The sequence below is a fragment of the Desmodus rotundus genome, chromosome 13 (assembly GCF_022682495.2).
Source record: "Desmodus rotundus isolate HL8 chromosome 13, HLdesRot8A.1, whole genome shotgun sequence".
Taxonomy (NCBI): domain Eukaryota; kingdom Metazoa; phylum Chordata; class Mammalia; order Chiroptera; family Phyllostomidae; genus Desmodus; species Desmodus rotundus.
In genome coordinates, this window is record NC_071399.1 from 27157976 (window position 1) to 27184194 (window position 26219).

Here is a 26219-nt window from a genome sequence, read left to right on the forward strand (position 1 = left end):
TCATTTTTAGCTTAAGTGACTATAAATACTAATAGACAGCGATGTATCTCTGGTGCTGCTATTGAGACTTTCTTACCCAGTTTTTAATTTGTGCTTGAGTTTTGTGAAAATGGGCCACCGTTCTTCCATAGTTTAGGAGATAGCCTAATATACCCCGAATCTTCCACTGCCATCACCTTATCTCCACCTAGATACCCCCAGTCTTGCTGCTGCTTCCCTTGCTGTCTTCCAGTCATTGCTTCACACAGCAGCCAGGGCCACCTGCAAGAACATCTATTAGGTCACTCTCCTGCTTAAAATCCTCCAGTGGTTGCCCAACACACCCAGAATAAACCCTCCTTTTCTGGTCAAAAAAGCCCTACCTGACCTGCTTCCCTTTTTGCCCTGAGGACACCACACCCCAGGCCCACCACACTCTAGCCACACTGGCCGAGTTCGGTTTCTCAGACACCCCAAGCTCAGGTAGGCCAAGGGGCTGCTCACTGCTCTTTTCCTTTATTGTTACCTGGCTATACCTTGTCACTCGTCCCCAAATTTCCTTGTAGTGAGTCTTTCTGGACTGTCCAGTTTAAAGCTACTCTTTAGTTAGCTTATTTTAATGACCTTATAACAGGTATCCAGCAGCCCACCAGAAAATGACAGACAAAGATGTTTATCTGATTGTTTTCTCATTCCTTTATTGTCTGTTCCTACCTCTACTAAACCTAAGTTCTATGAATTTGTGTGTCATCGCGGGCCTTTTAGAGCCTATACCCTCTACCGATAGCTGACAACCTGACAATCTGATGGTACAGATGCAGTAAATATTTGTTGACCGAATAAATGAATGAATAAGTAAATAGTTTTAAGAGATATATTTATACTGTTACTGTTGTGTTACAACTGTTAAACTATTCTTGTTATAAACATGAATTATAGTCTTATACTAGCTATAAAAATATACTATTCTATATAAATATTTATAGTGTAATATGTACTATATTATTATAGAAAATGCATTTTTATTATTGTCTAGTAGTTACAAAAATACTGTCCCTTCACATGTCAGCACATGGTATGAGAAAATATCTGTCGTGGTTGTTATATGTTAGACTAATACAATAAATATGAATTCAGCAAAGTATCCCATGTAGGAACAGACAGATTATAAAGGTTTGGTGATGTATCAAAGGGGAATTGGAACTACTGACTATTGACTCATGTACACTGTGATCGTAAGTTACATATCTTGGCTACAATAAATAATGCCGCAATGAACATACCTAATTTTCAAGTTAGTGTTTTCATTTTCTCCATATAAATACCCCAAAATAGAATTGCTGGATGATGATATATGGTAGTTCAATTTTAAATCTTTTGAGGAACCTCCATACTGTTTTCTATAGGAGCTGCGCCAATTTACACTCCCACCAGCGGTGCCCAAGGATTCCCTTTTCACCAGCATTTCTTATCTCTCCTCTTACTGAGAACAGCCATTCTGCCAGGCGTGAGGTGCTGCCTCATGCTGGTTTTCATTTGCATTTTCCTCATCTTGAGTGATGCCAGTCAAGCATCTTCATGTGCCTGTTGGCCGCTTGGATGTCTTTGGGAAAGTGTCAATTCACATCCTCTTTAGGAAAATATCTCTTCAGTTCCTCTGCCCATTTTAAAATCAGATTGTTTGTATTTTTTCTATTGAATTATGTAACTGCTTTATTTATTTTGGATTATAACCCTGATCAGATATATGATTTATAAATATTTTCTCCCTCTCAGTAGGTTGGCTTTTTATTTTGTTGATGGTTTCTTTTGCTATGAAGACACTTTTTAGTTTAATGCAGTCCCACTTATTTATTTTTGCTTTTGTTGCCTTTGCTTTTGGTGTCAAATCTAGAAAATTATTGCCAAGACTAATGTCAAGGAGCTTACTTACTACCTATGTTTTCTTCTTGGAGTTTTATAGTTTCAGGTCTTATATTAAAGTCCTTAATCTGTTTTGAGTTTATTTGGGGTGTAGTGTAAGATATCGGTCAAGTGTCATCCTTTTGTATGTGGCTGTTCAGTTTTCCCAGCACCATTTATTGAAGAGACTGTTCTTTCCCCACTGTGTATTCTTGATAACTTTGTCATAAATTAATTTGACTGTATATGCAATGGGTTTATGTCTGGGCTCTTTATTATGTTCCACTGATTTGTTTCTCTTTTTTATGGGAGTAACATATTGTTTTGATTAATATAACTTTGTACTATAGTTTGAAATCAGAGAGCGTGATGCTTCTAGCTTTGTCTTCTATCTCAGAGTTACTTTGGCTACCCAGGGTTTTTGTGGTTCCATGCAAATTTTAGAGTCGATTGTCACACTAGTGTGAAAAAATGCCATTGGAACTTTGATGGGGATTGCACTGAATCTGCAGATTGCTTTGGTTCTGCAGCTGTTCTAACAATACTGATGCTTCTGACCCGTTAGCACTGAACAGCTTTGCATTTGTTTGTATTGTCTTCAGGTTCTTTCGTTAATGTCTTGCAGTTTTCAGCGTGCAAGCCTTTCTCTTCCTTGGTTAAATTTACTTTATTCCTTTTGATAGAATTGTAAATGGGATTGTTTTCTTAATTTCTCTTTCTGATAGTTTGTTATTAGTGTATAGAAACCCAACAAAGTTTTATTGATTTTGTAATCTCATTCTGCAAATTTACTGAATTTTTTATTAGTTCTGTTTTTTGAAGGAGTCTTTAGGGTTTTCTACATGTAATTTTATATCATCTGAAAATAGTGACTTTTACCTTTTTGATTTGGATGCGTTTTTTTCTTTTTCTTAGCTGATTGCTCTGGCTAGGGCTTCCAGTACTACGTTGAAAAGAAATGGCAAGAGTGGGCATCGTTGTCTCGTTCCTGATCTTAGAAGAAAAGCTTTTACTTTTCACTGTTGAGTATGATGTTAACTATGTGCTTGTCATATCTGGCTTTTATTACATTGAGGGATATATTTTCAGTTTTAAAGGGAAAAATCCTTTCTACTTAAAATTTTTCCTTAAGCAGGAACTTAGTACAAATATTGGATCATTATGTTGTACACCTGAAACTAATATATGTCAATTACATTTCAATAAAGAGAAAGGAACTTAGTGGCTATTTAGCATTTTAAGTTTGGCTTACATTTAGAATAATGTCATTTGCACTAGCATATTTAAAAACTTTTTCTAACACACAGCAACCAGTCCAGTGGAAGGCAAGCATAAGGTGGAGAAAAGGCACTTTGGAGTCTTGTGCTCTGTGTAAATATGCATGACAGCTTATTGTCCAAGCCCACCCCCAAGGGGAACGAGGGAATGGGCGTGTACATATTACTAACAGTTTGGAGTATTGCCTTAGTACAGAGGGTAAGTAGCAGTCGCATGTTTATTCACTTGCATGTTTAGTAAGTGAAGACGATTTAGTAAGACAGTTCTGTTAGCTGACTAATGCTCCTGTAAGCGAAGCAGCACATTTTGTTATCCTTACGTAAGAGGCCCCTGAAGGCGGGGCAGATGCACCTGCACCTAGCGTGCTGCCACTCTAGCTTAGAGAATGTCCTCAAAAATGTTTGTTACGAGAGGCTTCATACCTGCTAACTATACCTCAGGGTCCCTTTCCATAAGGTAGGGGCTTTGTAATTAATTTTGTAGTGCCTGTTGTGGATGTGTGCTGGTGCCTCTACTCGGTGGAGTCAGACCCTTCACGGTTAGATGTGTCTGCCGTTCCTGGCTGGGTCTGTACCTGCGGCACAACACAAGGTTAAGTTAATTTTGTCCAGGACACCAATTTTGACACTGTTTACATCCAAGAAATAGACCTGACTATATTTGGGGGAGAAAACTCCAAATAAGTTACTTTATCTTAAGCATGCTTCTGTCACCCTGGAGGAGAGCTAAAAGGTTGGATGTCTACGAGGTTGCTTGTGAATATGTCAGGATTCAACGTTCCTCTTGGAATGTGGGCACTGAAAACTGTCCAGCAGACATAGGAACGCGGATGTTTTAAAGAGAATCGGTTTCCAGAAGCTCATCTGTAGTGTGTCCTTCTCCCTACAATGGATCCACCTATGAATGAATACCCTTGTGGTCAAAGCTTCAGGCTGTTTATCCTTTTTAACTCTGTTTAATCATTGCCTTCTGTTTAATCATTGCCTTCTGTCACTTAAAAAAAAAAAAGCGTAAATCTCACCCATAACCTTTTTTGATGGTGAGCGGGATTAGAGGGGGCAAATGAAGAGTTAATTATAAATACTGGTGTTAGAGAACCCTTCTTTAATGAGGGGGTAATGCAGTTTTTCAATATTATTTTAAGGAATAGAGAAGAACATAAAAGTTGAGGCCCATTGCTTTAAGATATTTTGAGTTTTTCTAGCCAACTTGAAATTCATATGGTTTTACCATTAACTTTTAATCAATATCATTTTCAAACACAGTCTTTCTCTACTAACACTTCCAGAGTGGCACATACTTAAAAGTCTGCTTGATCTGAGTATCTGCATGAAACAGCACCGCACTTGGAAAAGACAGCCAGGGTGCTAATGGTGTTATAAATTTGCTGTGTAAAATTTCACCGTCAGTCAGCGGTCACCGTGAGTCTCCACTGAGGGAAACTGGGAGCTATGCTATCCTCTATGCTCTTCATAAAAATTCAAGGAGCACAGAGGCCAAAAATCATTAGAGTTTACAGATGATTGAACTAAAATGCATGAATTTCATAGACTGCAGAATGTGCTGAGAGAGAGAGAGAGACTCATGATTACACAATACATGGTAATGGGGGAAACTTCAGAGAACCACGCGTGGGCTGTCAATGGCGTAGCTAAGCCTTGAATAAAATTGCATTTTATCATCTCGAGAAGCAATCAAAAGTGAGGAACAAAGAGTTAAAAGTAAGTGTAGACCAAGATACCTTGATCTCTGTAATTTAAGCAATTTACTGTGCTTTCTCATTTGAATTTGAAGACTCCTTCTGTCCTGTTTAGTCTCAATTGTCTAGCTCCTGGTTAAGTGGCAAGAATTTCAGTTAGAGGAAAGATCAGTAAACTCGTAAAATGGGAATTTTGAACCAAGGGTTTATATCAGTGGCTCATGTAGCATTTGGAAATATTCAGGTATAGGTTCCTCATCTGGGAATATGATTCAGTAGATCTGGATGGAGCTTAGTCATCAATATTTTAAAAATTTCTTGGTTGATTCTGGTGTGTGTCCACATACCTTCAGTTGAAACCACTATAGTAAAAGAGTATGTTTTACCTAAGGACTGACTCTGGAAATATTTCTGAAAATCAACTTGTGGGTATGGTCATTCTTTATTCATACCTTGGTGTATTAGTTTCTCCAGCTGCTGTAACAGAATTACCACAAATGTGGCATCTTAAAACCACAGAAAGGTGTTCATTTACAATTCTGGAGGCCAAAAGTCTGAAATCAAGGTATCTAGGAGAGAGTCTGTTCTGCCTCTTCCACATTCTGGTGGTTGCCGGAATATCTCGGCCTGCGTCTTATCACTCTAGTTTCCAAGTTCATCTTCATATTCCCTTCTCTCTGTCTTAAATCTCCCTCTGCCCTCCTTCTTACATAGACACCACATCAGCCCAGATACTCTCCCTGTCTCGAGATCATTAACTTCATCACATTTGCAAACTGTATGCTATATGCAGAAACATTCACAGGTTCCCAGGTTTAAGAACCTGGCCATCTTTGGGGGATTTATTATTTAGCCTGTCGCAGCTGGTTATCATCTCAGTGCACGTAATTTATATGGGCTGCTGTGGCCCATCAAGGTTGATGTTAGTTCCTTTCTCCATGTGACCCCACTACCAATTCTGGCTCCAGGGAAGTGGCAGCCTTCCATGACAGTGTTTACCCGCAATCCTTGTTCTCTTAGAGCTAGCTCGGATAACCCCTCCCATAGCTAGAGATAAATTACTTTCCTGAGATGTAGACTACACCTCCACTTTCAGCCATTTATATGGCAAATACCTCTGGTCATAAGTGCACTGAGAGTAAGGGTCCGCGCAGCAAACCCGTCATCCGCACCAGCAGAGGCATTTCAAGCCTGTGTCCTAGCAACAGTGGCTCTTGTTGAAAGCTCATCTTTTAGAATAGACTATTACAGTGACCAGCATTATTTGAATCTATTCTAAGAGGTACAAGACTCATTTACCTTTTCATACAGGCCTTAAGCCATGTATTTACAATGCTGTAAAGTTTGGTTTTAGGAGGAAACAATATAGTTAGTTGGAGTTAGTTAACTTAGTTGGTTGATTTCTAGAAGAAATGTGATTCCCGAGTCAAAGTTTGTGAAAACCAGCTATAGGACCCTGAAAGAAGTTAATTAACATACTGGGCTTCATTTTCCTTATCCACAAAAGGAAGAATTTGTTTCATGAGCCTTAAAGCCCTTTCAGCCCTGAAATTCTATTTTGTTTCTTGAGCAGAAATTAGAGAGTTTTAACACTTTGGCAAACATTGTTACTAAAAAGGTTGTTGTTCTGCCATTAGAAGACAGGTACAAGATGGAACAACTGCTAGAAAACTTCTAGCCATTCTAGGATTCTGACTCGAGTATTTTATGTTACCAGAAACTACCTTGTGCTTTATATGCCGTGTTCCTGCACTCAGAAATTAAATACTTTATACTGATGCCGTTTACCAAGATTGAAAGGACACTTTCTCCACTAGGTCCTCATGCTGTAGTTCCTCTTCACTGAGTTTGGGACGCATTGGGAACACCCAAGTACAGCTGACTCTGGATCTGAAGTTCACAAGAGTTCACGTGGGCTGAAGATAAACCCATAAGGTCACTCATACTTAAGAGATAAAATGAGAAAGATAGGAGTAATAAGAAGGAATTCCCAAAGGAGACAGGAGAAAATTCAGAAGACTGTGTTATGTGTCACAGAAAATAAGGAAGAAAATACTTGAGAGTATTTTGAGTGCTGCTAAAAGGTGAAGAGATGCAGGAACACTGAAAAGTAGCTTTGAATTTAGCCCTGAAAGAAGCTGATGAATTTATTGTGATCAGTTTTAGTAGAGGATGAAATCTAGATTGCCTGAATTGAAGAGAACAGATTAAGTGGAAATAAGAATTGCAGAAACACACCCCAGAAACTTGGCTTAGGGCTCCAAGGTGGCTGCAGAGTATCACTAGCTCCCAGGCCCACACCAGACTTGCAGCTAAACCACAGAGCAATCAACTCAAAAATCCAGCCGAGCGTGAGTGAGAGCATGTGTGAGTGGGTGTGTGTGCAGGCGAGTGTGTGGGCTCCTGTGAAAGGGTAGCCTGGGCTCTCCTGGTGGAGCCACTGCTGCTGCCGCTGCCCAGCCCGGTGCCTCTGGCAGCGCAGATTTGGGGTGGGCGCCATTTTGAGAAGTTTAAAACATCCTACCCAGGAAGAAGCCTCCGGAGAGCCCGCACCTGGGCGCCCAGACTTGTCTCAGTGCCCTCCACCCTGGGCAGGGCCATGCACCCCACCAAGAGCCAGGGTCCGAAGACTATAGAACTTACGGGGGAGGGGGAGCTGTTGCCTCCCCACTCCAGGGAACCATGGGAACCACGAACGGGCAGAGTCTGACTGAGGAGCCTGGTGGCAGAGGCCACCCTGGGAACTCAGGGCCACAGTTGTGGCAGTTCAGTGCGGGGAGCCCAAGGCTGACTCACTGGAGGGAAGTAGTGTGAGCACCTCCCACCCCCCTGCCACAGCCCCATGTTGTAGTATAGCTGCTGGACTCGTCCCTTCTTTCCCCCACCCTATCAGGATGGTATGAAGCCTGAAAGAAGATGGTGCATAGAAGATATAACCTATTAATTTGGGGTAGAGGGCAAGAGGCATGAGTGTGAGACACAAGTGTGGATAGGTGGCCTCCTATACATATCCCAACTGGGGATTCAGTGCACACCCAGAAGCCCTCGCAACGCAGAGGAGGTCGTGGTAGAGGTGGAGCCCCTGAGCCAGATGGAAAGCTCCCACCAATAAATGGGCTCTCTGCTTTGGGGAGAGACAAAAGTCGCTGGAGACAACCCACCATCTTTCTGTGTCCTCCCTTAAAGGTTCAAAGCACAAATTTTGTGTGTGCAGCTACCCACCTTGGGCCCCAGTGAAGCATGGGTGGTGAAGTCTGGAGTCGGGTGAGGAGAGTCTGGAGCAGGAGGCACTGGGGAGAGCCTTGGGGGAGCAGCGCTGGGATTTTCAAGGTCCCGATATACCTGGGCTGCACAACAACCGTCTTCCTTGAGAAGAGCTGGCCTCTCCCAGGGGAAAGTCAATCCCCTTACCCTGTAAAATACCACTCCCCCCACCCTCTGGAGATCCCCTCACCACAACCTCTGTAAAGCTGTTCACTCAGCACATCCTTTTTTTTCCTTTTTTTTGCTCTGTTGTCAGTTTTGCTCTGTCTTGGTGTTCTATTTGGTTTATTTTTTTCCTTTTTCCCCCTGCGTTCTCTCCCATCCTGCATCTTAACCCTTGCCGAGGAGACAGCACCATAAACAGACTCAGGGGTCATCAGAGACTGGCAGGAGGGTGCAGCCAATCCATACACTATACTGGGAAGCAGACTGGTACTCCCCCTCATGGTAGAGTCACAGAAACACCCTTCCAGCATCTGGCAGACCCAAAATCTGGGCTCAGGAACCCTAATAGGAGCTCCGCTCTGCTGAGTACAGGGAGATAATCCCAGACAGACTCAGACTAGTGGCTCAGGGAAGGGGGAACACACACACCTTCTTCCCTGAAGTCTGAAAGGCACCTGCCGCAGTAGATCCAGGAATCACAACCCCTTGTTTTTGCCAGAATCCCACCCAGAAATAGTCTGGTCTATGACCAGGCTGAGATTGACAGCAGGCCAGCAGGCAGAGACTGGCAAAGGTAGATCCTGTGATGACTTGGGACATTTGCTGACACACCCTTGCACCCAGTGCTGGTAAAAATCAGCTTTTCAGAGTAGCCTGGTTCCACCAGGGAACAGCCAAGCCCAGAGGAATCAGCCACAAACTGTGGATCACCTGTAGTTTCGAAAAGGCAGCTGAGGGCCGGACATGGACAGCACCTGACATTGGCTCACACCAGACCCAGGCATAAGAGCTGCATCCAAAGGGAGAAAACAGAAAGCAAGATCTAAACTGTGCTGAAACAAATCCACTTGGTTCTTTTTTAATTATCTTAGCTATTTTTTCTTTTTCATAGCCATTTTACTTAGACTTTTTATCTATTTTTCTTTTTCCTTTATTTTTGTGCTCTAATTTTTCTTTCCTATCTCCTATTCCACTCTTCTCTTAGAGTACTCCACTGTTCTTCTTCTCTCTATTTACTCTTTTTGTTACCTTTACTATGTTCCTTTTCCCCATTTTCCTCTTTCAATTCATTATGAGTAGTATCTCTCTTCCCCTTTCTTCTCTCCTAATCACTTTTATTTTCTTTGGTCTTCTTATATTCTTTTTCCCTTTCCCTACTATTTCATCTCTCTCTTCGCTTTTACTATTCTTTATTCTCTTGTTAATATTGCTGTGGTGGGCAGGGGTGGGGGGTTGCTTGTTTTGGTGATGTTTTGTGTTGTTTTGCTTTGTTCTGCCAGCACCTATGCAACAGCATACAACAGGTGGTGGGGGTTGAGCCTCTTAGCCAGCCAGATGGAGGGGAGCTCCCACCAACAAATGGGCCAATAATAATCAGGACCCAAATACAACAGGAGAGTCTATATGACCCACACAGAGCTCATTCCTAGAGCATCCAGATCAGACACACAAGGCCACTTCACAAGACAGAGTCAAAGCAAATCAATCCAATACATAGAAACAAACACAAAGAGACAACTAAAATGTGAATACATAGAAACAACCCCAAATGAAAGAAAAGGAGGAATATCCAGAAAAAGAGCTAAGCAAATTGAGGCAAGCAACGTATCATAGAGTTCAAAGTAATAGTTATAAGGATGCTCAAGAAACTTAGTGAGAACTATAAGGAACTTAGTGGGACCTACATCAGCATGAAAAAGGACATAGAAACCTTGAACAAGAACTAGATGGAAATGAAGAATTCAATATCTGAAATGAAGAACACACTAGAAGAAATTAAGAGCAGGCTAGACAAAGCAGAGAATTGAATCAGTGAGTTGGAAGACAAGGTGAAAAATACACACAGAGCAACAAAATGAGAAAAGACTCAAAAAGAACAAGAATAGTCCTAAGGGAGTTTGGGGGCAAGATGAAACATAATATTTGCATCTTAGGGATACCGAAAGGAGAAGAAAAGGAACAAGGGATAGAAAACCTGTTTGAAAAAATAATGACAGAAAACTTCCCTAACTTGGTGAGGAAAAAAGTCACACAAGTCCAAGAAACACAGAGGGTCCCAATTACAATTAAAATGGCAAAATTTGAAGACAAAGAAACTTAAAGGCAGCAACGGAGACACAGCTAGTAACATACAAGGAAGCTCCAATAAGGTTATCTGCTGATTTCTCAATTGAAACACTATACACCAGAAGCAATTGGCAGGAAGTATTCCAGGTAATGAAGAGCAAAGACCTGCAACCAAGACTACCCTATCCAGCAAGGGTCTCATTTAAATGGAAGATGAAATAAAGAACTTCCCAGACAAAAGGAGACTGAAAGAGTTTATCTCCACCATGCCAACCCTGCAAGAGATGCTAAAGGGACTGTTTTAAGAAGAAAAAGAAATGAAGAGAGAGAGTGAGAGAGGAACACAGGTACAAAGGGGGAAAATGGCAATAAATGCCTATCAATAATAACCTTAAACGTAAATGGATTAAACACTCCAATCAAAAGACATAGGGTAGGTGAATGGATAAGAAAACATGACCCACATATATGCTGCCTACAAGAGACCCACCTCAGAAGAAAAGATATACACAGGCTGAAAGTAAAGGGATGGAAAAAAATGTTCCTGCAAATAGACATGAAAAAAAAAACTGGGGTAACAATACTTACAGCTTACAAAATAGACTTCAAAACAAAGGTAGTAATAAGAGACAAGGAAGGTCACTGCATAATACTTAGGGGAGTAGTCCAACAGGAATATATAACCCTTGTAAACATATATGAACCCAGTGTAGGTGCACCTAAATATATAAAGAAAATATCCGAGGACTTTGAGAAAGAGATAGATAGCAATACAGACATTGTAGGGGATTTTAACACTCCACTGTCAACAATGGGTAGATCTTCCAAACAAACAAAAAAAAGCAACAAAAATATTGCAGAGTTGAATAGCTCCCTAGATCAAATGGATTTAATTGATGTTTATAGAACATTTCACCCCAAGGAAGCAAAATACACATTCTTGTCAAACTCACATGGATCATTCTGAAAGATAGACCACATGGTAGGGCACAAAACAAGCCTTAACAAATTCAAGAAAATTGAAATCATGTCAAACACCTTCTCGGATCACAATAGCTTGAAACTAGAACCCAACCTTAAGGGAAAAAACCCCAAAACATTCAAGTACTTGGAGGCTGAATAACAGGTTATTAAATAATGAATGGGCCCTGGCTCTTGTAGCTCAGTGGATTGATCACAGGCCTGTGAACCAAAGGGTTGCCAGTTCAATTCCCATTCAGTGTACATGCCTGGGTTGCAGGCCAGGCCTCCAGTAGGGGATGCTCTAGAGACAACCACATGTTTCTCTCCCTCTCTCCTTCCCTTCCACTCTCTCTAAAAATAAATAAATAAAATCTTTAAACAATGAATGGCCAACAGTGAGTTCAGGAAGAAATCAAAAAGTATCTGGAAACAAATGAAAATGAACACACTACAACCCCAAACCTATGAGGGAAGTTCATAGCAATATATGCCTACCTAAAGAAGATAGAAAAATATCAAATAAATAACCTAACCCTACATCTACAAGAACTAGAGGAACAGCAACAAACAAAGCCCAGTGCAAGAAGGAGGAGGAAATAATCAAAATCAGAGCACAATTCAATGACATAGAGATGAAAAGAACAACTTGAAGGATCAATGAATATAGGAGCTAGTTCTGTGAAAAGATAAACAAAACTGACAAATCATTCACCAGGTTCATCAACAAAAAAAGAGAGAACCCAAATAAAATCAGGAATGAAAGAGGAGAGGTAACAGCTGATACCACAGAAATACAAAGGATTGTAAGAAATTACTAAGAATAACTATCGGCCAAGAAATTGGACAACCTAGGCAAAATGGACGAATTTCTAGAAACACACAGTCTTCCAAAACTGAACCAGGAGGAAGCAGAAAACCTGATAACAACTAGCAAAATTGGAGCAGAAATCAAAAACTACCGACACACAGAACCCCTGAACCAGATGGCTTGACAGGCAAATTTTACCAAACATTCAAAGAAGAACTAACACCAATCCTTCACAAACTATTCCAAAAAATTCAAGAAGAGGGAAGATTCCCAAACTCTTTTTACGAGCCCAGTATTATCCTAACCCTAAAACCAGGTAAACATACAACAAAGAAAGAAAATTACAGGCCAGTGTCTCTAATGAACATAGATGTGAAAATCCTCAACAAAATACTAGCAAACCAGACCCAACAATACGTTAAAAAGATCGTACACCATGATGAAGGGGCTTATTCCAGGGATGCAAGGATTGCACCATATTCACAAATCAATAAATGTTATGCATCCCATGGACAAAATGAAAGACCAAAATTACATGATCATGTCAATAGATGTAGAAAAAGCATTTGATAAACCCAGCACCCATTTATGATAAAAACACTGAGCAAAGTGGGACTAGAGGGAGCATACCTCAACATAATAAAGGCCATATATGAAAAACCTCCTGCCAACGTCATACTCAATGGGCAAAAACTAAGTGTTCCCCTTAAGATCAGGAACATGACAAGACTCTGATCTCATCCCTCTTATTCAACATAGTGCTGGGAGTTACAGCTGCAGTGATCAGACAAGAAGAAGTAATAAAGGGCATCCACATTGGAAAAGAGGAAGGAAAACTGTCATTATTTGCAGACGACATGATAGTGTACATGGAAAACCCTACAGGCTCCACCAAAAAACTGCTCGACCTAATAAGTGAATTTGGCAAAGTAGCGAGATACAAAGCCAATATTCAGAAATCATTGGCATTTTTGTACACCAACAATGAACTATCAGAAAGAAAATCTAAGAAAAAATCCCATATACTGTAGCAACAAAAATAAGTAAATAAATAAAGTACCTAGGAATAAACTTAACCAAGAAGGTAAAAGATCTTTACTCAGAAAACTGTGGAACACTGAAGAAAGAAATTGAGGAATATTCAAATAACTGGAAGCACATACTCTGTTCATGTATTGGAAGAATTAACATCATTAAAATGTCTGTACTACCCAAACCAATCTATAGATTCAACACAATGCCTGTTAAAATACCAATGGCATATTTTGAAGATCTAGAACAAATACTTCAAAAATTTATATGGAACCAAAAAAGGCCTCAAAAGCCACAGCAATCTTGAGAAAGAAGAACAAAGTTAGAGAGATCACAATACTTGATATCAAACTACAAGTCCACTGTTATAAAAACAGCCTGGTACTGGTATAAAAACAGACTCATAAATCAATGGAACAGAAATAAAGCCACGTCCCTACGTTCAATTAATATTTGACAAAGGGGTTACAAATATACGATGGAGTAAAAATAGCCTCTTCAGTCAGTCATGTTGGGAGAATTGGAATGGTACATACAAAAAACATGAAACTCGACCACCAACTCAAGAATATACCAGAATAAACTCAAGATAGATAAAAGACTTAAATGTAAGTTGTGATACCATAAAAGTCCAAGAGGAGAACATAGGCAGTAAAATTTCAGATATCCCACACAGCAATATTTGTTATGATACATCTCCTAGGGCAAGGGAAATAAAGGACAAAATAAACGAGTGGGGCTACATCAAATTACAAAGCTTTTGCACAGCTAAAGAAACCATCAGCAAAATGGAAAGGGAACCAACTTGTATGGGAGACATATTTGCCAATGATACATTGGAGAAGGATTTAATCTCCAAAATATATAAAGAACTCACATGATTCAACACCAGAGGGAACAAACAATCCAATCAAAAAATAGCGCCGGGGTGCAGGAGATGGTGGGCTCCGCGGGTGTCATAGATAAGATTTTCAACGATGTTAGCTTTGGGGAAACATTTTAGTATACTTCGGGTCAGAGCAACTAATAAAGAAAATATTATTTAAGAAGTGACCTTTTAGTGTTACAACTTCAATTACTGTACTTGATGTTTGAAGTCGACTGTGCTTGTAATGGAGCCATAACTTTCTAAGAATTGTACTCAGTAGGTTCTTGAAAATTTAGTAATAAAATGATGCATTTATAAAAAAGTGGACAGAGGATCTGAATAGACAGTTCTCCAAGGAGGACATCCAGAGGGCCCATAGACTTAGGTAAAAATGCTCAGCATCACTAGCTGTCGGAGAGATACAAATGAAAACCACACTGAGATACCACCTCACCCCTGATAGAATGGCCATCATTAATAAATCAACAAACAACAAGTGTTGGAGAGGATGTGGAGAAAAGGGAACCCTAGTACACTGTTGGTGGGAATGCAGACAGGTGCAGCCACTGTGGAAAACAGTTGAAATTTCCTAAAAAAAAAAAAAATTAAAAATGGAACTGCCTTATGACTCAGAGATTCCACTCCTGGGATTATACCCTAAGAATCCCAAACCACCAGTTCAAAAGAACTTAGGCACCCCTATGTTCATAGCAGCACTATTTACAATAGTCAAGTGTTGGAAACAGCCTAAGTGCCCATCTGTGGTTCATCTACACAGTGGAATATTATGCAGCAGAGAGAAAGAAGAAGGAATTCCTACCCTTTGCAACAGCACGGGTGGAACTGGAGACTATTATGCTAAGTGAAATAAGCCAGTTGGTGAGGGGCAGATCCCATATGATACCAGTTATAAGAGAAATCTAATGAACAACATAAACTGATGAGCAGAACAGAACCGGAGACATGAAACAGTGAAGAGACTGACAGCTACCAGAGGAAAGGGGGTGGGAGGAATGGTGGAAAGAAGGGGAAGGGAGTAGTATTTAAAGAACATGTATGAATGGCCCATGGACAATGGGGTGGGGATGGACTATGGGAGCAGGGCGAAGGAGGGCAAAGGAAAAATTGGGACAACTGTAATAGAAAAAATACCAAGATTTTTTTTTTTTTTAAAAAAGGAAGGAAGGATGATGTTTCTCTTTCACATTGATGGTTCTTTTTTTCTTTCTCCCTCCCTTCCTCCCTAAAAAAAGCAATAAAAAATAAATAAAAAGTCCTTGGGTAAGGATTAAAGAGAGAGAGAGAGAGAATGAGGCTGAGAAACAAAGGTGAGAACTGAGTGGTGGAAGTGGCATTGGGAGAGATGCACATGTTTGAAACCAGTTAGAAAGGAGACGTTACCACAGAAAGGGAAGGTATCAGAACCAGTGCCAGAGGCTTAGCCTTGCAGAGATGGGACACTCCTTCCACTTTAGGGAAGGTGGCAAGAAGTTAAAGAAGGCTCTTTAACTTTTGAGTAAAGGCTCTGCTGAGTCTCCAGGGATAATGAATCTTCGGTGGCATTAATGTGTACTATTGGTTCATCTATTAGTGTGGAATTGGTCACATACAATAGGGAAGGCTGCGAGGTTCCGGGGCATTACACTGGTGACTAGGTCAGTGCTAGTGTCTCTTTTTTAGGTACCCCAGGGGTGGGCCCACCCGTAGACTCTTATCTCCCAGCCATGTGGATTAGTCCACGGAGAACACGGGTGACCTAAATCACACCAATTGGTCTCTTTTCAGACTGGAACTAGGAGAAAGAACTGTTGCTTTTCTCTTGTTGAGAGAGACGAAGATGTAAATGGGTGTTGCTCATTGTGGACACATTTGTTGTTTAATAAAGAAATGAGGAATAAAGATGGTCAGGGTGGAAAGAGGAGGTGAATTAAGAGGAAGGGGGGAGAGCTTTAAATTCCTGTGTCCCTGAGCCCAGCTTCATCCATTTCTCTCCATGATTTGGCTACATAAACTAGTAGACCCCCCTTACCCTTAAGATAGAGCTTAGGTATTTGTATTTGAAACCAAAGAAACCTTAGCTAAAATATGGTGTATGAATGTGGAGAAGTCAGAATGGGTTCATCCAAGAGCTACACGTACCACAGGAGATACTAACTGGACTGGCCGGACTGGCCATGCGGTGACGGAGCACGGGGTCTACACCGCACAGGACAGGAAGTGATTCCCGTGACACAGAGGAACCCAGGGAGTTCAGTTCTTAACTAAGTGGATAAAAAGATCAGAAGTTGTGAGGAGCATGTAAGAGTGTTGGATGCATTTGCAAAACAAATTTTGATTTCTTAAGAAAAGAAAAAAAGAAAGAAAATGGATCACCATAAAGCTCTAAAATGATTCATAAAAATCTATTTGTAATTTTGTGATTGAAAAGGTTAAGGATAATATCTACCTTTTATATTTGTCCTCTTATGTACACAGAGGACTTGACTTACAATTCGGCAAGTTTGCTGAATTTTACAGGATAATTTATAATCGATTTTTATTGTACCGTATGCAGCTGATTGAGTAACAAGAATTTTCTAATTTGGAACTCCGCCTCTTTAAGCAAAATATTCTCATGAGTAAAAAAAATATTCTAAGACAGAATTGAATGCATGAGAAAAATGTTAGAACTTAGCTATCATTTTCAACTACCTTTATGAACACATTTTTTTAATCTTTACCACATTGTTAAATTACTCTGGGTAGTATTAAATATGATAGTTTATAAAGAACCTTTAATGATCTGTCTCTCTTCAGTTGTAGTTTCTCGGCCCATTATTACTCGTGGGTTCAAAATGGCTCATACAAGTCCTAGAATCCATTCAAAAGGCATTTGTCCAGCTAGAGTCTCCTGAGTCTGGAGTTACTCTCCCTGCATTCCTCTAACTGCTGCCTCGTGAGACATTAGCTCTGCAACAGGTGGTTACAGTTCTTCAGGAAGTTTGAGTCCTTCAAAAAGAATATGCAGTTTACAGCATGGTTTTTGTGCCTTGATTTACCCCTTACTTTAATCTGCTGCTTTATCATTTTTGTATTTGAGGACATGCATCACTGTGTCCTGATAACGATGAAATGAGTCCTAATTTTTATTGCTCCCATAATTACCCAGTAGTTCAATTGACTGCTGCGCCACACTGAACAGTTCCCAGAGTCTGTCAGGATGCTGGCTAAGGATGCATGTACTGAACCTCAAATAATACACAGTCTGTAACCTACATAGATTTGAACTAAATTGGGGAGTGCTTTTGCTGAAAAGGGGATTCACTGCTGGCGTGCAGTCTCTTGTTGACACACGCAGACCGTCTCCTTCGCTTGGGCAGGCAGACATAAGAGCACAAGGCATTTCTCCCTCTGCTCTGCTACCTGGGAAACTGCCTGACCCTGCCATTTCCTTTGCCAGAGATAAGGGATTGGATGGCACCTGATCCCCCCCTTTTCCCACCTCAAAGTAAAGGAAGTCTTTGCTGAGTCTAATGGGCCACGTCCTTCTTGGAAGACAAATGTTCCAACTTCATTATGATGTTATTATGTCCCCGAGCTATCCTTTCCTTCAGTGTAATTTGCTGTTGTGATTTTATATCTTAGATATGCATTTGTGTGTTTCTTTCTAATACCTTACTCAAAATTAAGAAATCGAGATGTGGAGTGGCAGTTTCTTGGACCATTGTCATAGTGGAACAAGGTGACTGCAAGTATCTTACATGTAATGCCAGAGCTGGGAGACTCGGGGACAGCCTTATATTGCCCCTGTCCTTGCTGTGACCAAGGCTCTACAGGGGATTTCTGCCCCCCTCCGCCACCTCACACACGCCGGTGTCACACTAACTGTAAAGCAGGGTCATAAAGGTAGGCCAGTGAAAGCCGCTTCAGGCGTTGGTACAGAAACTCTGAAATTATTCTCAGATTTTTTTTTGTGGTCTGTCTCTTGTCTTCTTTCTATATATCTTGCTCATTAAGTTGTGAAAATAGTTGTGTTTACTTCATTAATGAAAAAGGTGAGTACACCAATATCTAAACTAGTGAAACCATGAGGCCATAAGAAAAGTAGAGTATATGGTCTAGTTTTAATCATATCCTAAATAGGATATAAATATTATAGTAATGTTTAACTGTGGGAAAATACAGTAGTGTGTGTTTTACTTATAAAAGACTTTTTTTTTACTTTGTGAAAATGCTCTCTCACAAAATGCTGCTTGCCCTGTGCCCGCTTGCCATACCCGTGTACCCTCATCTCCGTGAAGGAAGACCAGCCCAGAGGCTTGGAAGTCGCCTGCTGAATCCCTCAAGCCTTTTGGCTTTGGTCATTGTCTGAATGCAAAATGTGGAATGGAATGAAGAGAATAATTCCATCTTATTTTCTCTCTTTTCAGGCTCTGTACAACTCAATCAAGAATGAGAAGCTGGAATGGGCCGCGTAAGTATGCTGGATGTCAGCCTTTTAATAAATGAATGATCGGCTTGCTCTTTCTTACTCCCCCTGTGTGCCTGAGAGGCGATGCCGGAGCAGGACTAAATGTGCATGCACACTTCTCGTTTGGCATGAGTGTCTCAGCTACTTTGTACAAAACCTTAAGTATCCCGTGTCTCTTTCCTGGTACCCAGCATGTTCTTTTTCTTCCTTTTTATCTGGTTGTTATGCTTGTAGGCAATTAATTTTCTTTTTAGTGTGCCCTTTTAAAAATAGCATTTTAAAAGGAAATCTGATAAAATCTCATACACTCCAAAGTCCAATACAAATGACTTTGGTACCATCCACTTTAGTTCTCTGCCCTATCATCATAGATCAAGGTTTCCAACCCTATTTTCCTATCATTCCAGATACACTGGGATATTGATAGATATGCCTGAGAAATGATAGATTAAAATAAGCTACAAAAATGTTTTTAACTGTCCAACTTCTAGAGGCTGTACAATGCCAGTTTGTATTGTCTGTCTCCAAAAGAGGAGTGTATCGAAATGTTTCTGAACCTGCCTGACAGTAAAATACAGCGTATCAAGGTACACACTGTGGGAGATGCTATTCCAGATTAATTATGCATAACTCTGTGTAGACCAACAATACCATTCTTGTTAAATTTTCACTGATCAATGTAGCAGTTAAGAATTTAATCTTTAAAATATTATTAAGGAAGAATCTTTACTAAATGTTTTATGAAGTTGTCAGAAGTTGGGTCAAATATGTTTTTTAATTAGAACTACATGTGAATTTTGTTTTGATTTTCACTCATATTAAGCACTCATAAATGCTTTCCTACTGTGTGGCCTAACATAGCAATCAGCAATGGACTCGTTTACAGAATCATAACATAGGGAGTAAATCTTATTCTTTCATATGCACGCTGGGAAAAAGTGGTTTAGCAATTGACTCCATCTCACATGTAATATGCTAGAGAGAACAGGAAATATTGATACCACTTGAATTGTTTCCACTAATTGTAAAGTCATATGGTACTGTGTTAAATTAGGGACTCAAAGAGTAAGTTGAGACTGTAATATCTGCAAGTGTATGTGACGGCTTAGGCGTCTGTATGTATACATAGATAACATGAAATCCACTGCAAGACAATGTATCATTTCACGGGAAACGCATTAAGATGAATATAAATTAATGGTCTGAGATCCAAAGTGATTATTTCTGGACTTATCTCTTTTTAGTGAAGGTGAGTTTCCTAGAAAAATTCCATAAATATTGAATAATATACTTAGAATCTTGCTGAAATAGTAAAAGCATTTCCTGGGCTATACAGAATACACTCTAGAGAAAATTAATAAAAGTGAAATATTATAAGCCTATTCACACTGTTGAATTTGTTACAGTCGGCTTTATATAGAGTTACATGCAATGGCAGTTTGGTACAAGAAAGCTTGGTCTTGGGCCCTGCCCGTGTGTGGGGAGTGGGAGTTCACCCGAGAGCTGGGATCTTCTGCTGCAATCTCGTGAAGTCAGCAGAGCATCGTGTGCCGAAGGCCGGATCCCAGAGTCCGATTTGGGTTCAAATGCCAGCTCAGCTACAGGATGCTGCTACAAAATTCGTGGGATAATGCGTACTTGCAAGGGAGGTATCTTGATGTTGATTTAGAACCTTGGAAGAAATCAAATTAGAGAATCATGGAGCAGTATATCTGGAGGGACCTCAGAGGTTTTAGTTCATCAGTTTTCTGTGTTCCGTGGAGCCCTAGGGACCCGTGGCCAGGGGCATCCATGTGAGCGAGGGGAAAGACGGGGAAGGGGAGAGTGATTGGGACCCAGTTCTGCCTCCCACAACCATCCTGCCTCCTTCAGCTGACCAAAGCAGCCCCACTGCTGTCTTTTTATAATACGTATTTGGAGTTCTATGCAGTATTTCTCTTTTTAAAGGTACCTGTACTTAAAAATTTGTTTTGAAAAGTACTACTTCAACCCAGTGTTCTCATTTCCTATATGAAAGAAATGAACTCAAGAAGCCTTCATTAACAAGTCAGAAGCTACAGTGAGTGCAGTGGCAAAGCCAGGGTTTGTCCCCTGGTGCCCTGGCTCCCCACGGCAGCACACGCTGCCTCGCGTCTCTGTAGCCCCATTCTCAAGGTCTGTGCTGGGCAATAACCATGCCTGCAAGTCTATGCCAGCTTTTGATACAGTGTGAAGGAAGAGAGTTTTATGTTACATTTTGAGTCTCATTAAATGTTGTAGAATTACTAGTATTCTTCCCCCAGGCAAGTTAGGTAACTAAGATCATTCATTCATCTATTCCAGTCTTCAGCAGCTGCTTCTGTGCCTGGCCCAGTGCTGTTTTTTAATTAGAACTAAATAACAGCAGTCCATTGTTTGGTTTCTTTATCTTTTTTCCTGTTGCGAACTTTCATTATGGCTGGTCTTTTCAGGAAACCAATGCTGTCCATTTATTGGCTGATCTTAGGGGGTAGAGAAGCTCTCCCCTAGATACAAATAGGAAAAAGACAGGCTCTCTGCCTAAGGAGACACAGCGTGGGGTGGGTGGGAAGGGGTGGACTGTACAAAGGAGAAAACACACACATAAAAATTGTAGTGAAGGGTGCCGTTAGCTAAACCGCCTTGCAGAAGGTCTCAGCCCCCTCGTGCAGGACAACTGCCGTTTCTTCCCCAGACCCTTTGCTCAGTCATTCATTATTCATAAAGCATCTCTTTGTTGAACTACTTTGTGCTGGAAATTTGGAGAGAACAAAAGTACATGAGGCATTAAGGCATTTTCCCTGGCCTGAGAAATTTTACAGTTTAATACAAATGATGAAATAAAAGGTTAGGAGCAGTTTGTCTCTGATGGGGATAGAATGGGGTGAGGTGAGTGGCAGTAGACATAGGAGCTTCTGACTTACGTTGGAATTGTTTAAAATGTAGCTGCATGAGGATCTCCAGAGAATATAACAAAGAAAAGGGGAAATGAGTGCCGTATTACTTGTTACGAAAATTAACGGTCTTCTCTTATTTATTGCCGTTACTATACAACAGTGTTTAGGAATTGCAGTAAATCTTTCTTTCCCTGATTTTTAAAAATATTAAAAATGTATATATCCAGCCTCACTTTAATTAAGACTCAATAAAAACAGTTCTAAATCATGCGCTTCCAGGCTCCTCCCCACTTCCTCACCGTCTGGGTCGCAGCAGCACTTGCTCTGCTTCTCATACTACACAGCTGTTCTCTTTAACTCCGAGTAAGCACCGTGGAATAATCGTTGCTATTTTATATTACCCTGTAACTCATTCCACAGGAGCAGTTTAAAATCTTTATCACCTTTGCTCCTAAATTAAATTGTTCTCTGTCTGCCCTTGCTGATCAAACTGTCCTGGTTCATTAGGTGAGGTGGCGGAACTTGGGGATCTTTGTCTTTCAGAGCAGGTGTTATGAAAGCCCAGAGCTTTAAAACAAATGTGGTTTTAAATGACAGCAGTCCATTGTTTGGTTTCTTTATCTTTTTTCCTGTTTCGAACTTTCATTATGGCTGGTCTTTTCAGGAAACCAATGCTGTCCATTTACTGGCTGATTTTAGGGGGTAGAGAAGCTCTCCCGAGTATTTCTGCCCTCTTCGTTATCATTATTTTGCATATTGCTGCCTGTGAGGGAGAGTGCGTACCTATGTTTAAGTCTGTGTGTGTTGTTGGAGAATGATAGTTAAAGGCAATGGAATAACTGGTGCTTATTATTTCACGTGGCACTTTAATTCTTTGTCCAAGCCAAGGGTCTGGATCTGAAATTGACAACTGTTTCCAGAGTCCCTTTGCTAGGCAGTCTCTGAAATATTTTTTTTTTCAAAAATAGAACCTTTGACATCTCTGGGCCACACTACAACAAGAAGAGTTGTCTTGGGCCACACCGTAAATACACAAACACTAACAAAAACTGACGAGCAAAAAAAAGGTTTTAAGTAAATGTACGATTTTGTGTTAGGCCGCATTCATAGCCATTCTAGGCTGCATGCGGCCCACAGGTTGGACACCCCTGCGAGTTAGAACTTACTTTCGTTACTTAGTCCCTTTGCGTATTTTACATAACTCAGTGTTGACTCTAATTTTGTTTTAGGTAGTAATACATGTCAATTGAAATGTAGTTTCAATTGTTGCTCTGTAGAGAATGGCCATCTCAAAAGATAGTTTTAGTTCCAATCAAGAGTTTTTCTTTTACCTTGGACTGATTTATTTAGATGAGCCACCTTTAGCTATGAATGTAATTTACTGCTTTGCATTTATGTTTTCTGTATCATCTTCCTCTTTGCTATAATTCTCCCTGATTTTTTATTTGCCAACATCAGAACTCTCCAGGAAGAAAAATTGATATTCCCTATCTAAACTTTTTATATTTGAACTTGTATCCTAAAGAAAAGGGTGCTGCTCTGTCTTATTTTGAAATATTTTTTTACCTTGAGCTGAAATTATTTTATTTTCACGGAAGAAGATGAATCATGGTGACTCATTTTTACAGTGAGTTGTTCTGTTACATAACTTTAGGACCCTGATGCCCTGGTGACTCCAAATGCAGGAGATGGTTCGTCGGGACAGGGTTTCTAGTAGCAGATGTAGATCGGCAATAACCTTCTTCCTCAGGTCCTTTTGGGTCAAGATACTCATGTGGTATTTTGATCTAAGAAGTTCAAAAGTAATTCTTATTTGAATCCTCCAGATAGCCACCTGTAGGTTGGTAATTACTACTGAGAAAACTGGAACTGGAGAGCATTAAGCTAAGTGAAATAAGCCAGGCGGTGAAAGACAGATACCCTATGATCTCACCTTTAACAGGAACCTAATCAACAAAACAAAACAAACAAGCAAAATAGAACCAAAGACACTGAAATGGAGAACAGGCTGATGTGCCCAGAGGGGAGACAGGAGGGAGTTTAGGGGAATAGGGTGAAGGGTCTGCAGGGACAATTATAAAGGACACATGGACAATTAACTGGGGGGGGGGGATGGGAGGGGGGAGGGCCGGAGTATTGGACTGGGGTGGGGGGAAAGGCAGAAAACTGTACTTGAACAACAATAAAAAAAAAATGAGACGAAAAGAAATTGCTAGTAAGTCGGACAATGGTTGTAGACATAGTGAATATATTCAATATATAAAGAAAAGCCTGAGTGTGTGGGCAAAGAGGTAGCAGGGTTGGCATTAGGAGTTATTGGTAAAAAGAGAACTAACCATGGAAAAAATTAATAAAACTAAGATATTTATCTATAAGGAATTAATAAAACTCCATATTTACTTGAGATGTTCATATTATTAAATATTTTCTAGATATGCATTGTGCATCATTGAAACACTTAAAAAATAGAGCAATATTTAACATTCCCACCATCATTGCTATACTCATATGTCAGGTCTTGGTAAAATAACTGTAGTGTTAATATGAGATGGAACTCACAAATGTAGAAGACAGATTTAGGAGATAGTCTGTGTGAATATTAAGTCAGGGTAAATCTAAATATATAATGGATGTGTAAAGGATATTATTAGTTTTATTGTTCTGTTTTTAAATTGAGTGAAATGCATTGAATACTAGATTAGGAAAGAAAAAGAGAAAAATTCTCTAATTATGGAAAAATGATCACTAACTTGAAGGAGATTTTGAGCTAAAGAATTCAAATCACTTAAAAGTGTGTTAGCTAAAAGTGACACCGAACATGGGCCAGTCTCCCGGATTTGGGTGTTAGAGGAGGAAAAGATGTCAGGGTTTAGAATTAGGGGAGATTGTCTCACATAGCTCAATGAAATATAATTTTATTAAGAATCACAATCATGCCCTGGGTGAGGGTTTAAAAAAAAATCTGAATCATACCTCACACTTAACATTTAATCTCTAAGTACCTATTTTTCTCAGCCATCTCAAATATGCTGAACTCAGTATGTAAGTAACTGGAAAGAACATGCCGTCCAGTTCTTAGCTTTAGCAGGATAAGTTTTGTAAAAAGCCTGCTTTCCATGTCATTGGCACCTCAAAGCTGCGATTGCGACGAATACTTAGAATTTTTCAGGACTTCATTGTTACTACAGTTTTCATATCTACAAAGATGAGGATCAAAGTGGTATAATATATAGATATTGTATCTTTGCTTCACATTATCTTTAACTTCAAAATATGCACAGCAGACAGGTTGGTGCGCAGATGGAATGTGATTATAATGTTAGTAGCCTACTTGTCCCAAAGCAATTTTTAAAAACATTTTGTTTATTTTTACAGAGAGGGGAAGAAAGGGAGAAAGAGAGGGAGAGAAAACATCAGTGTGTGAGAGAAAAATCAGTTGGCTGCCTCTAGCAAGCCCCCAAATCAGGGACCAAACCTACAACGCAAGCATGTGCCCTGTCCGGGAAATGAAACCTGCAAGTTCTTGGTCTGCAGGACAATGCCCAACCTACTGAGCCACACCAGTCCGGCCCCAGAGCAATTTTAGAATCACTGAGGTGCAATAAATTATGGAGGCTGGGCTATAAGAGAGGTGGTTTTTTCCCTCTAATATGCTGATGATTTCGAATTTTATATGTTAGCTTGTTAAGCCTTTGATTTTTGTAAAAGAATGACACAAGAAGAAAATATAGTAAATGTAATTTCTAAGTGAAGCATAATATGCATGCATATTATGTGGCTAATGTAGTGCCTTGAATATTTTAGACAGCAGTAGTTTGGATTTCATTGAGCATTTTGTATGTGTACGTTGTGATATACACACATATGTGCATTTTTAGGGGTGAGAAAATTTCACCTCCTATCAATAATACTGGAGGAAATTATTTTTAGTTGCCCATTAAAAATTCCCTAGTAGATCTTTTGGAAACGTGTAATGTCTAGCTCGATACCAGTGTACTCCCAACAACTAAAAATAAATCTTAACATCTACAGTTAAGTTTTTCTTAGTTTGGAAAGTGTGCTACCGTCACACACAGACAGTCCGATCCTTTCTTTGAGAAAGCCGAGGTCCTAGTCTGTTTCTTCCTCGCCTCCGGCAGCACCCTTCTTGGTGTTAAACGGCTAAGGATGGAGCTCAACACTTCTCATAAAAGCATATTTTCTTCTTTACAGTTAAGATGCCTGTGTCAGAATAGGGTATTTTTAGAAAGTAAAATGTATTTCCTGTTTTCATCAGAATTTTTAAATATACGTGCCTTTTTATTTTTTATTTTTGGTAAGTGTAAAAGGCAGATTCTTTTTAAAATCATTCTGCCTTTTGGCATTATATGACATGATATAATAAAAACCCCATGACAAGTGAGCACATTTTTAATAAGTGTATTCACTTTGTTTTCCAGTAATCACCTGATCACAGTATTGTAATGATATTCAAGTTAACGTTCTGTTCCTACACTCAACCACTATGTTTATTTTCTAAAAAACAGGTTTATTGAGGCATAATTTACTTACCATAAAATTTACCCACATCAGTGTACAGTTTCAAGGGTTGGGTCAGTTTCAAGAGCTGCGTAACGATCACCACAGTCCATCAGCCATTACCGTCATTCCATAAAGATGTGTTGCGCCCGTGAATCAGCATCACTGTGAACTGCTCTGTGAATTAAAAAAGGCCCGTTACCCACTTACCACGAGAGGCTCACCTGTCTGAGCCTTGGGTTTTCGTTGAGATTGCGACATCTGCCTTTGTAGGGTGGTCGTAAAGACATTAACTTAGGATGATGATCATGGCCATCTTTTCAGGTTCAGGG

At 40.0% G+C, this 26219-nt stretch overlaps 1 protein-coding gene across 4 annotated transcripts in view; it reads left to right on the forward strand.

Annotated features, from left to right (window-relative positions):
- PSD3 (pleckstrin and Sec7 domain containing 3) overlaps positions 1 to 26219 on the forward strand; it is a 535098-nt gene that overhangs the window by 415676 nt on the left and 93203 nt on the right. For all 4 annotated transcript variants that reach the window (XM_053916638.1, XM_053916639.2, XM_053916641.2 and 1 more), the window contains one exon: positions 18435 to 18478. In XM_053916638.1, coding sequence (XP_053772613.1) covers positions 18435 to 18478 — 44 coding nt within the window. The remainder of the gene's footprint in view (positions 1 to 18434; positions 18479 to 26219) is intronic.